Raw genomic sequence first — 13,996 nt, 5'->3', positions numbered from 1 at the left:
TTTGGCCGAGGGATACCTGTATTCATGGATCCCCCATACATTTCATTGTATGGAGAAATGCGTGGCAATCCATGACAGTAGCCTCCATTCCCTGACAGTGAAATTAATGATTCCTTGCGACAACCAGTTTTCACTGTCGCGTGAATATAGCCTTACTAACTTACTAAGGCTAAAGCTCCATATTGCTGAAATGCTACTTTTTGTTGCAATGGGAAACATAACGGAAGCATTTATACTTTTTCCATGTGTTTAATCCAGTCTGGCTTTGGCTCAAAAAAGCACAGCAAAATCTGCAACAAAAAAAGCAGCTTTTCTGCAACTGATAGATGCAGTTTTAAATACATTGAGGGGTTCTGTTTTTAAAATGGGGTACATTATAATGATAATATATAAATCCCCCAAAAGCATTTCAGATCTGTATTGGTCCCTTAATAGAATACTGTATATACTCGAGTATAAGCCGACCTGAATATAAGCCGAGGCCCCTAACTTTACCACAAAAAACTGGGAAAACTTATTGACTCGAGTATAAGCCGGGGGGGGGGGGATGCAGCAGCTACTGGAAAATTTCAAAAATTAAAATGGTTGGAGTTTTTGGGTGCAGTAGATGCTGGGTGCTGGGGAAGGGGAGGGGGTGTTTTGGTTGTCTGTCTGCCCCTTCCCTGAGCTTGAGGACAGTTTCTTTTTCCCCCACTTGAAATTCAGCCTGGCTGAATATAGGGTATCTGCAGTGCTCCTATTAACCCCTTCCCGACGGAAGAGGAGCACTGCAGATACCCTATATTCAGTAGACTGGGCACTGTCAGACACAGGGATACCTAATGTGTTTCTGTTTCACAGCCATTTTCTAATTTTATATGTATTCTAGGAGAAGGAGGGATTTACAACTTTTATTTATTTTATTATTATAATTTTTTTTAAAGCTCCTTTTTTTCCCCTCACTATTTTATGGGAGATTCTATACATTACTATTGAGGCCCCCCAAGGGGGGCTTTTTCAGCACAAAAACTGTGCTGAGAAATCGGCTTATACTCGAGTATATACGGTAGATTTTCTTGTAAATTTGAAAACTTAGAAGCTTTCCAACATTCTGAAATAAAAAGATGTTCAAAAATTATGCCAACACAAATAGACATATAATACATGTTAATTATTACATTAATTGGTGTGTCATCTGTCTTATAAACAGAATAATAATATATATATTTATATTTAGTGTCTGTAACTTTCACATTTTACCACCAACAAATTGTACACAATAAAGATTACTAAATATTACAAGTCACTTCTAATCATTGACTTGATTTAATACTGCAGAACAAGGAGATATATTAGGCAGAACAAGTAAATATAATTATAAAGTTGCATATACTTGTAGTACTGCTGCCCAAATGCCAAAAAGTTCACTCTCCCAAATCCTTAGGATTAGGAACAATGAGATGAATTAGGCTACGGCCACATTACAATGCGGTGACTACAGATCGCCATATCACCCTGTGACTCCTTCACTCAGATTAATAAAAGGAGTTGCAATGCGACCTCAGTGTGTCATGACCGATTTTTCTGCAGCACTTGCTGCACCCTTGGGCCATGACCGCCACAATAAGATGGTTCTTAAGACGGACATTTCCTGTACAGGTATATCCAGTAAGTCCCACTCATTCCTCAAAGCCATGCTCAATTGTAAATGTGGTGTGTAAATTCAGAATTCTGGTACATTTTCATTACTAAATGTGCATCAATGTTTCTATAGGTTCAGATCATCTCAGAGAAAAGGATGGACTCTGGGCCGTGTTAGTGTGGCTTTCTATTATGGCTGCTCGTAAGCAAGGTGTAGAAGAGATTGTGCAAGATCACTGGACAAGGTTTGGGCGCCACTATTACTGCAGGTAACCGTTTTCTGTAGCATATATTATCTAGTTTCCATAATCTTTATAAAAGCAGACATGCATGAAAACATCTAATGGGAAAAAGGGAACCTCTAATATTGCACTTTTTTCTTGGTGATGAAATATATACATAATTGAAATTCTGGAATGATGGAATTATTATTAGCTAAATGTCAGTATTATGTTAAAACATCAGCATTTAAAGGTGTTTCACTAGATCAGAACTATTACTTATCTTATTGTCCACATGAGTGGACCATGGCTAATACTTTATGGTACTTTGTGCAGAATACACAACAACTTTATTAGTGTAAGCATTGAACATGTTGTCACATCATGTGTAGTACTTCTGTAAATTTACATGAAAGTAAGGTTGCATTCACACTGAGTATACGTGCGTATCACATTGAAACCAATAGAGAAAAAAGCAGCCCATTCATTTCAATGGGGAGCGCACGTATGCCGGCTCCCATTGAAATGAATGGGATCTGCTTTGCACGCGCTGATTCTGAACGTGTTTTAACATTCAGAATCAGTCAGTGTGAATGCACCCTATGACTGTCATACACTGACAGACTTTTACATTAAGCAGAGGTTGCAATGGTTATAGGTGCTACAGTAAATGTACACTAATCCTATGCTCAGCTGCTAGCTTACTAATGGAGCATAATGCAAGCTCAGTACTCCTCTCTGTCTCCATGATCTGACCTCTACTGGTGGGAAAAGCTGACTTTTATGCTCTACCTTACATCATAAGGAGACATGAGCACACATGCCTTGTTTAACCTCACAGTGTTCTTCATTTAGTTAGCTGTAAGACACTCAACATCTGTATTAGTTACTCCGTGCCATCCCAAACAAAGTATTTCTCTGACTGGAGGCGATTCTGTCAATAAGATGTCATTAGTGACATCACTCCCCTTCACAAGGGACGTAAAGTAAAGCGTGCAAAAAGTGCAATTGCATCCGGGCCCAGAGGCCCATAAGGTGTCTCTTTTCAACAGAGCAGGATGCCCATTTTAAAAAATCTCACCTATCTTTTAGGGCTTGTTAGGTAAGCGGTATCATGCACCAGTGGCGTAACTAAAGTCTTGTGGGCCCCGATGCAATCTTTTGTCCGGGACCCCCTACCTCATCCCTACAGCGAATTCTTGATAGTGATGGTTATGGGTAGAGGATTTTACTCAAATGTAGTTACAGAAAGAAAGTAGGAAAGAAAAAAAAAATCAGACAATAAATACAAAGAGGATCAAAAGAGTTGGCAGGTCTTCCAGCAATAAGTATGTGAGAGGCCTGGGGCCATGCTCTTTTGTCTTTACCTGTATCTCTTTTAGACATAGAACACTGTTGTACTTTTTTATTTTTTATTTTATAGATTTGACTATGATGGTCTTGAACCCAGGACAGCTTTCTTCATAATAAAAGATCTGGAGTCTACAATAATTGATAAGACATTTACTAGCCAACAGTTTGCAGTTGGAAGCCATATGTACAGTGTGGAAAAAACTGATAGTTTTGAATATGTGGACCCTGTAGATGGATCGGTGACAAAGAAACAGGTAGGACCATATATGATATATTTTCTTTCATACCAAATACAAATATACTGCACAATTATTTTCATAGAAAGAGTAGTTGGATGGGTTAAAACTTAACTTGTCAGTTCTTGTCATGTCTACCAGGTCCCTTTGATCATTCAGACTGGTTATAGGAGTTGTCCAGGACTTTATAGTGATGGTCTATGCTTTGGATAAGTCATCAATATAAGATCAGTGATGAAAAAGTAATAGCTTTTGGAAACAAGGGAGTAAAAAAATTAAATAAAAAAAAAAAAATGGTGGCAGTGGGGATTGAAGGTAGAGTTGTTGAGGAGAAAATGCACAATACAATTCATATAATAGCCAGAATTACTATTATTCCTCATATTCAGGTTATTTTGAAAAGTGACCTGAAAAAAAAGGTAGGTGGTCTTTCATTTGTACAGAGAATGGAATATAAAAAAAATAAAAAAATTTGAGGAGTCTTCAGTTGTTGATACCTTTATTAATACATAACTAAAAATGATGACATATTGCGAGCTTTCTGGATTACTAAAATGATCCCTTCATCAGGATGGTATAACACAATATCTGAAGGCAAGCATAATAATACAGGAATAGAGTGATAGATGCAAAATTGATGGAAAGAAGAACATGCAAATAAACAGTTCAAAAAACATATATCATTTCACAGGAAGGTTCTCTGAGTTTATGGTTCCTTTGATCAGTCACGTGGTGTCTAGTTGTTGTAAAACGTCATAAAACCCTGTGACTGGTTTAGCCCCCTTTGCAGTGTGTCAAAGGTCATCATGAGTTTATATTCCCATATCCTCCTATTTTTCTGGTTTTGGAATTTCCTCTTAAAACCAGGATCTTCATGTCATTGATGATATTATGCAGAAGTGTTTTGGCACAGGGAGGTCCAGCCTGATGAAGGGATCATTTTAGTAATCCCGAAAGCTCGCAATATGTCATCATTTTAATAAAGGTATCAACTACTGAAGACTCCTCAAAAAAATTTTTTTTTTAATATTTCATATCCACTGGCTAACATGGTACAAAGATATTTTTCCTTATACAGAAAATGGAAATAATCCTTGCTGGTTCAATATTTTTAAAGTGCTTATAATTAACCTCCAGTGAATAGAGATGAGCAAACACTAAAGTGTCCGAGGTTCGAAATCCGATTCGAACAGCCACACACTGTTCGACTGTTCAAACGGATTTCGAACCCCATTATAGTCTATGGGGGAAATGTTCGTTTCAGGGGTAGGCAACATTCGATAAAATCATACTTACCAAGTCCACGAGTGACGGTCGGGCTGGATTCTGCTTGAAGTCTTCTCCCGGCGCAGGGTCCCCGCGTCCTCTTCCGGGTGGAATTCACTCTGCCTAGGCATCCGGCCTAGGCAGAGCCGACTGCGCATGCACGTGCGGCTCTGCCCAGGCCCGACGCCTGAGCAGAGCCGACTGCGCATGCACGTGTATGCGCGTGCATGCCCGCGCATGCGCAGTCGGCTCTGCCTAAGCCGGATGCCTAGGTAGAGTGAATTCCACCCGGAAGAAGACGCGGGGACGCAGCGCGGAGAAGACTTCGGAAAGGTAAGAGAAGAACCAGTGTTGATTGGCAGAATGTATAGCATTCTGCCAATCAACGCTGGTTCTGCATCGAACCTTAAACTTCGAACAGCTAGTAGTGTTCGATTGAGTACGAGTATTTCGAATACCGTAGTATTCGATCGAACACCTACTCGATTGAACACTACTCGCTCATCTCTAACAGTGAATCCTTGAGGCACACACAAGACATCTTCAACATAAAATGCATAGGGCTTATTCTGGTCATTTGCATCCTAGAAGGTAAAATACATGGTCATTTTATTTATTTATATTTTTAAGGGATTTTTGCCGTATTAACTTAAGTGACTATATGGATTATATTAGGCCATGCCACATGTAGTGTGTGTGTGCCTAGTGGCTGACATAAAAACTGCATTGACGTGCGGTTTAACATGGCTTTGAAAAGGACTGTTCTTACCATGGGGTTTTGCAGGTAAAACTGGCTTTACCCTGCTAAATCTTGCAGCCATTAATGTATAAACCCATTATGGACACATGACTTTGGAGGAAAACAGCAGTTTACCCATAAAATTGTGTAGCCATTAACAATTGTTTGGTCAAACACCATGTTTGTAGGATTTTTGGCCATAACGTACTGTAGTTGTGTTCCAACTTGAACACACTACATGTGTCCTTACCCTTAAAATGTGCATTCTGTGAATGATTCCTTTGGAAGAGTTATGTCAGACAGTTGATACAGAATATTTAGGATCTAACAGCAGTAAATGGTTTCCGCATGCCAGTCAAGCCCATATTTAATAGAAGAGTCTAACATGCCTTTAAGGTGTCTGCTCATGGTGTATTCTCAGCTGTGCTCTCCTAGCCTTTCATCCTTTTAGGAATATATCAGCTGTCACATCTGCTTTGTGCTGCGCCTGTCTGTGTGTGGGCAGGGATATAAATACTTGTCTAAAAGGTCATGTCACTATTAAACATATCCTGCATTTGTAACCTTCCTTCAACATATAACATTGACTAATTCAATTGATACAGAATATATCGGAATGGAATAGGTGACTTTTTCTATTTTGTTTCCATGTCTGGAAATAGAAGTGTCAATGGATAGCAGTTTATGCCCATATTAATCTTCTTTCTAGCAGGTTACTTAGCTCTAACCCATGTACAATGATTTTATGTTGCACTATACTTTTATATGTCATTTATACTGCATGTCACCTACATCATGATCCTTAAAGGGGTTGTCCCATCACAAGGATCCTATCTATACTGCTTGTTAATGTGAATGTAAGACTTTTCCTAAATACACTGCTTCAGCAAAACTGCTTTGTTTGCCCACTATATTACTTTATTCATTTTTTTTTGGGACACATCCCTTGAGTTATCTGGTCATAAGTCAAGTGATGTATCTGCTGCTCTGAGGGGGGAGGGAGGAGGGGCTAAGTGCACAGGAGCGAGCCTGGAGGGGGGGGTAGTTTACCCTTTGGGGGTAAGGGACCGCCAATACAGACTGTGTCGGCGTCTACACTCCCCGGCATCCGCCTCTCTATTACAGCGGATGCCGGGGAGTGTAGATGCCGGCACAGATGCCTGCAACATCGCTATGTGCCTGCCCTGCATGAAGCCAGCAGCGGCAGGAACGATGCTGCTATTCCAGAGGGTTGGGGGGGGGGGGGCGGAAGAGCGGAATAACAGGAGCTCCTGCCGCTGCTGGCTTCATGCAGAGCAGGCACATAGCGATGTTGCAGGCATCTGTGCCGGCGTCTACACTCCCCGGCATCCGCGTCTCTATTACAGCGGATGCCAGGTCTGTAGTCGCACTGTGAAGGCTACACTGGTCTCACTAGCTATGAGCGTGCACGCAGGGCCAGCGACATCTCGCCACTGGCTTTGCATATGTAAACCCCGCCCACCAATGACACAACAAAGCCGGAAGAAAGAAGAATTTACAGCAACGAAGACTGGTGAGTATGCGACGTGGGAATACCCCTTTAAAATAAACTAAGGGGGAATAGGAGTTGAAGTACTGTAGCTTCTAAAGTTTTTATTTCCATCTGTTAAAGTACCAATACATTGCATTAATTTCTCATTTAGCAATGATGGATTACCATAATTCAAGGGTAGTTGAGGTCACCATTATAATAACAGGGCAATTCAGTAACCATTCCTACATGACAATGTGTAACAATTGCTTTGCTACTGTACTTTAGATCTAGAACATTGAACATGGGCCTCAAAAGGAAGACCTACTCCATAAACATACTCACTAGTGATGGCTGAGCCACACATACATGTTTATTGAATTGAGAAATATGGAGGAATGTTGTTTTTTTTATACTTGTCTGTAGTTTTTTATTGTTTTATATAACTTATTTAATGGCAACAATTGTGTTTTGTACATGGGAGTGCATTTATTTAATCATAAGACTCCTAGCAACATTGACAGTGAGAATTTCCACAATGTGATGTGCCAAGAAAAGCAACTGCTGCCAAGAGAGAATGAAATATGCACCAGCAGGGTCTGAGAAGGATTCAGAACGTCACCTCAAAGGCAACATTTCATGCTATTTGTAAGAATTTGCAGAACGTGTTACCAACTGTACCAACTTTCTGTTCTTTATACCTAAACATATAACTATTCATATTGCAAATGTGGGACTGATAATTAGTGTCCTGTATTATATCCAGGCTGATCACAGACATGATGGCATCCATGACTAGCTTAAAGCGTAACTAAATTTTTGGAAAAACTTGATTTGTCATAAATAAATTTCGTTTAATTGTTTAAATTTTATTAACACATGTTGGATACTTTCTGTGATACTTCCTGTATTTATTCACTCTTTTCCCTGCTTCTGTATTGAGAGCTGTTTCTGCCTCTCACTGAATGTTACTTAGTATGGAGCTGTGTAAGATGTAGAGAAAATGAGGGTAAGGGAGGGTCACTTCAAACAGTTACAGACATTATAAAACGTACAAACTTGACTTTGGTGACTTTTGAAAGAGGATTCTCTTGCATATGACACAAAGACTGCAGTGCTATCTATATTATCTTCAGAGATATCATTAGTTGAAAACACAGTCAGGATTAGGATATTTCTAAGCAGCTGCATTATATATATACTGTGTATATGTATATATATATATATATATATATATATATATATATATATATATATCACATAAAAATTCAAATTCTGATTGTTTTCGACCTCTGATATTTATGGAAAACATACAGGAAATCTGTTCTTTCATATGACACTAAAAGCACATTTGTACGTTTTATAATGTCCAAGATAACTTTTTGAAGTGACCCTCCCATGCTCTAATTTTCTCTACATTTTACCCCGTACTCCAAGCCCATACTCCTGTACACAGTAACATTCAGTGAGAAGCAGGACCAAATCTTAATATAGAAGCACTGAAAGGATCCAAAATTTGTTAATAAAGTACATTACGAAATCTATCAATCACACAAATATTGCCGAAGATCAAAAGTTGTCCGAAAGTTTAGTTGCGCTTTAAAACGTAAACATAAATATTTACATTTACATTACATTACTACATTATGTATTTGTATTAAAATCTAGCTTATACCCCCCACCATTTAGGACTGGGGAAAGGCTTACTGCAGTGCTCTTTAAAAATTCTTCCTATTATATGTCCAAAAATAAAAATGATCATATTTTTGTTCAGTCCGTCCACAAAAAAATTTATATAATGAGACCAACAGAGTCTCTTGTTTACCTGCTTTTCATCGATAAACGTTTTGTCCAGAAAAAAAAAACACTTTCATACAACAGACAGAAACCAAGTAATGGTTCACGTCATGATTTTTCTATATTGCTCATCCATTTGTTTAAAAAAACCACAAAGTATACTTCTGTGTCCATTTTTTTTTTTTGACAGGAAATGAATTTCTGGTGGTTTACGCTTTTTTGCCCTACAAAATAAAAAGGACAGAGATGTATACATGTGAACCTATCCTGAAATGGATACACTTTTAGGCCAGGGCCCCATGTGGTGTAAACACCATGGTCTGACGGCGGTGGAAACATGGCAAAAATTAGCGAATCCCATCCACACATTACAGAAAAATATGCATAGCGGAAATGCGAAACGTTGCATCTTCTGGAAATCGCAGAATGTGAATTAAACCTACAGAAACGCCAGTGGTTTCCCTATAGGTATTTGAAGCAGAAAGTCCACAGAGGAAAACTCTACGGATTTTCTGATTTTTCCAGCACCGCTTTATTGTTGGGGCCCGCTACATGAGGCCTTAGGGAGCCTTCACACGGAGTAAACGCTCCACTCTTTCTGAACATAAACTCGTTCAGAGTGAGCGGCGTTAAAACAGATCCCATTGATTTCTATGGGTGCTGGCATACGCGCGTATCACATTGAATGCAATAGGTAAAAAAAAGCCTCCCATTAATTTCAATGGGGAGCGCACGTTTGCCGGCACCCATAGAAATCAATGGGATCTGTTTTAACGCCCTCACTCTGAACGAGTTTACGTTCAGAATGAGCGGAACGTTTACTCCGTGTGAAGGCTCCCTTAGCCTTAATCTCCATTTGGAGATACGTCATATGAGCAGAGACTCAAATCATGATGTGTATTTTCAGGAATGATTTTTTTGTTTTGCACAATAGGCTTTTGTTTGCACTGACATCCCTCTATCATTTCACTATTAATTCCCTTCTCAACAATGGGCCTTGTTGCATCTTTAAACATTGTTAGCTTAGAAGCCAGTATCATAGCTGGAGTATGTCTGCTGTTTCAACACAGACATTTTCTGAATATACAAATATACAAAGTGCAAGGAGTACAGGGTAACTTCTACATGGAGGGGTCAGGTTCTAAGGTATAGAAAAGAAGGTTTAAGATAAGAAATATTAGGGTGCCTTCACACGGAGTTACGCTCCGTGCTTTTTGTCCATTATACACGTGTAAAATGTAGTTAGCCATTGAGTTTTTTTTAACGCGTGTCTTTTTGCGCACGTCTTTATACGAAAAAAACCATTGAACTCAATGGCTTACTACATTTTACACGTGTATTTTTACAAGTGTAAAATGTAGCAAAATGTGTGGAGCGTTACTCCGTGTGAAGGCACCCTTAGAGCAAGGTGCAGAGGTTTAGAATACTGTGATCAGGTTATGTGATAAACCTGCCTAAACAGATCTGATTTTTAGGGCAGTTTTGAAGCTGGAGAATCTTTGTTGTTAAATGGATGGAAAAAACCCCAAAAAACTAATCATTGGAATTTGTGAATAACTATTTCTTTTTTTGTGACATAAAACTACAGAAAGTAACTCCTCTCCTTGATCTGCCTCCTGTCAATGACAAGGACAGATGTCTCCTGACACATTCCAGTCTCGCTCATCCCTGGCCAGAGGATTTAGACGGCACTATGCTACACATCCACACTTCAGGCACTTGTGCTGACCTCGCCCTTATGTTCACATAATATTTTACTTGCAGGCAAATGTTCATGCTGAGAACACTTGAATCTGTGATCAAATATATTATCTTACTTCACAAATTGAGAAGTCAGCCTGACACAGTAGTTGTTATGTTCATGTCTATGCCCAGACCCAGAATCTGGACTGCAGACTGCACCGCTAAGGGAACAGGGGAAGGAGACTTTCCGTGACGCTACGGCGGCTAGCTAGGCCCTACCTGTGGGTGGTGGTCAGCTGTTCCCAAGCTAGCCTTGGCCCCGACAACTCCTGGCTCTCTAACACGAAGGCCTAGCCGACAGATAGGGGAAGAGCCACAAGAGGGTTAGGGACTAGGGATGCTAAGGTGGTCACCCCTACAGAAACCAAGGTGCAGCTGCAGACAAAACAAACAGGATGGGATGTGCTGGACAACAGACACGCAGCACAACACAATACGCAACAAGAGAATGAGGAGAGGGACAATGGAGAGGTGAGGAAAGGGTTAACACAGGACTGGGGCAAAACAAACTGGAACCCAAACCTCACAAATAACCAGATAGTGTCAGGCAAACAGAACTGAAGGACAGGGCAGAGTAGAAGTGTGGAGGGACAAACCAGACACACACAAAGCAACACTCACACCACTTCCTAGTCAGTTGTAATTCCACAAACCACTACTCCTCCCAGAGCCACAAATACCAGTTGGTAACAACAAAAACCAGCAACTAATGAAGCCAGCCCTCCTCCTAATAAAGGCCCCAGAATCGTCCCATAGGATAATGGTAACAACCAACACCTGAGGTTCGATCCAAAAAACCTCAAGTAAATTCTGAAGGCCAATGCTGAACGCCCAAACAGATGGCCCAATGGCAAGAAAACCACCAGAAGACCTCAGACCACCGGATCAAAACCCCACCAGAAAAACACACAATCTTTATACAAGTCTTCAGGTTGTGACAGTAGTACGATAACTATGGGCTCTACTCGATACTTTGTCAAGGGTCTTTGGAAAATGTATGACTTCTTGTAGCTTTTATCTATGCCAATGGCAATACCCGCACTTAGTGCCTGCACTGATTGTGGGCATTCCCCCCTGCTCTTTTTAGGCTGCATTCACACAGAGTAACGCCAGGCGTTTTTTGTGTGTTTTTTGCACATAGCGCCGCGTTTACGCCGCGTATACGCCGCGCTATTTAGCGGTGGCGTTGCCCGGCGTTAACGCGGCGTATACGCGGCGTTAACGCGGCGCTACGCGGCGTAAACGCGGCGCTATGTGCAAAAAACACACAAAAAACGCCTGGCGTTACTCTGTGTGAATGCAGCCTTACACTGTTTCCTCTCCCATAAAAATTTGGATAAAAAGTGATCAAACAATAGAAATTTTACAAATTGGTATAAATAAAAAGTACATCTGGACCCACAAAAAAGACACCTTATGCACCTCAATACAAATTCCTTTTGCCCAACCATAAAAAGTGTCTACTGACAAGTGAAAAATGAGAAAGAACAGCAGAGAGGAGGATGACATAATCTGTGTACTAGGTAGACTTTTGTCATCATCAGCTGACAGCTTCTCAGCCAATCATGAGGGCTGGTGACAATGTCACAGTGATAAAGTAATAGGCACTACATAAGATTATCCACAAAAAGGAGCCATAGCAAGCAAAGAGCAAGGAAAGATTATAGCTTGTAGGGACAAATAGGAGAGGATCATAGATTAAATAATAATTTATGGGACTGAGTTAGGAACAAGCTCTGTCTGTATAAAAAATGGGATTACCTGATGGACAGTTTTATGGCACAAACTGCAGCAGTGAATTGTGTTTTTTTAACAAAGATGGACAACCAGTGCCTATAGTGGTCCTTTATTCCAGAAGATAATTTAGACCCCCACACATGTTTTGCTTCAGCTTCGTATGGGGGTCTGTCATGTTGGAGATCGGATAGTAATACATAGGAGGAGAGTTCCAATGAACTTGGCCATACATGATCACATGGATATAAAAATAATAATAGGTACCTGAGTATATAGAGAGGTGGTGAACCGCCATTTATAGGACATGCCGGTGTGGCCACATAGTAAGTGCTATCATGGGCTGTACATACTGTGGATAAGGACAAAGCCTCACAAGGTCATAAGAGATGCACAGGCTCCGGCGGAAAGAAGGGCGTGTGCAAAATAGCAAGTAGTCAAAGGAGAATGACTGTGTGAGTGCGCAGGCGCCACTGGGAGAGATGGCGCCTTCACAGAAACCAATAGTAGAATGAGTGGAAAGAAAGTAAAAAGTACCATAAGTACATGGCGTGACTGGCCTAAAATATATGGCACATGTGTGAAATGTTTGATTGGATAGCATATAAAAACAATATATACATATTAGAGATGAGCGAACAGTAAAATGTTCGAGGTTCAAAATCCGATTCGAGTAGCCCCTCAATATTCGACTACTCGAATCGAATATCGAACCCTATTATAGTCTATGGGGGGAAAATGCTCGTTTCAGGGATAGGCAGCATTCGATCAAATTATACTTACCAAGTCCACGAATGAGGGTCGGGCTGGATCCTCCGTGCAGTCTTCTCCATGCAGCGTCCCCGTGGCATCTTCCGGCTCTTCATTCATTCTGCCAGGCATCGGGCCTGGGCAGAGCCGACTGCGCATGCCTGCACCACAAGCGTACATGCGCAGTCGGCTCTGCCCAGGCCCGATGCCTGGCAGAGTGAATGAAGAGCCGGAAGACGCCTCGGGGAAGCTGCACGGAGAAGACTTCTAAAGGTAAGAGAAGAACCAGCGTTGATTGGCCGACTGTATAGCATTCGGCCAATCAATGCTGGTTCTGCATCGAACTTTTACATTCGAATAGTGAGTGGTACTCGATCGAGTACGAGTATTTCAAATACCGTAGTATTCGATCGAATACCTACTCGATCGAGTACTACTCACTCATCTCTAATACATATATTACATGGGTATATCATAAACAACAAAACAAACAAGTAGATGAATAATGTCTCGAAAAGGATGTACAGTGTAATATAAAGATGTGCATATGGTGATAACATAATAAGTTTGTAGAAGCAGAACTGGAAAACTTATCAGTGATCTACTGTACATAGATAAGTAAGAATATCACATAACAAATTACTCAGAGAACCGTTATTACTAAGGGAAAATGACAAATGCAAACAACTTAAAACAGTCACTAAAACCACATGACAATTGTCTACAAGAGACTATAGAGAAAGAATTTATGAATGAATAAAGATAAGTACAAAGAAGATAGGTGAAAGCTGAAAATCAATAATGGAACAAGAGATATATATATACGAATTAACTAAAAAAGGAAATGGATAAAGATAAAAAAAAGGAGGGAGGAAAGCATTTTTAGAGGAAGGGAATATAACCAATCATTTCATTCAGGCTGTGGGGGGATACCGTATTAAGAGTCTAAATCCATCAGCACTCCTTTTGGGTTAATATTTTCTTACAATTCCTCCTCTGTGGCTAATGTTGAGGCGATCTATAGCATGGGCCCGGTGAGCAGATG

The 13,996-nt window shown here is 40.4% G+C and overlaps 1 protein-coding gene across 1 annotated transcript in view; it reads left to right on the top strand.

Annotated features, from left to right (window-relative positions):
* The window catches only part of PGM5 (phosphoglucomutase 5), a 97,124-nt gene that overhangs the window by 67,262 nt on the left and 15,866 nt on the right, over positions 1-13,996 (top strand). The window contains exons 8-9 of the mRNA XM_075279035.1: positions 1,754-1,889; positions 3,265-3,448. Of these exons, the coding sequence (XP_075135136.1) occupies positions 1,754-1,889; positions 3,265-3,448 (320 nt within the window). The remainder of the gene's footprint in view (positions 1-1,753; positions 1,890-3,264; positions 3,449-13,996) is intronic.

The sequence above is a fragment of the Leptodactylus fuscus genome, chromosome 1 (genome assembly GCF_031893055.1).
Source record: "Leptodactylus fuscus isolate aLepFus1 chromosome 1, aLepFus1.hap2, whole genome shotgun sequence".
NCBI classification, from domain to species: Eukaryota; Metazoa; Chordata; class Amphibia; order Anura; family Leptodactylidae; genus Leptodactylus; species Leptodactylus fuscus.
Note: the sequence above shows the minus strand (reverse complement) of the source record. Positions and strands in the feature narration are given on the sequence as shown.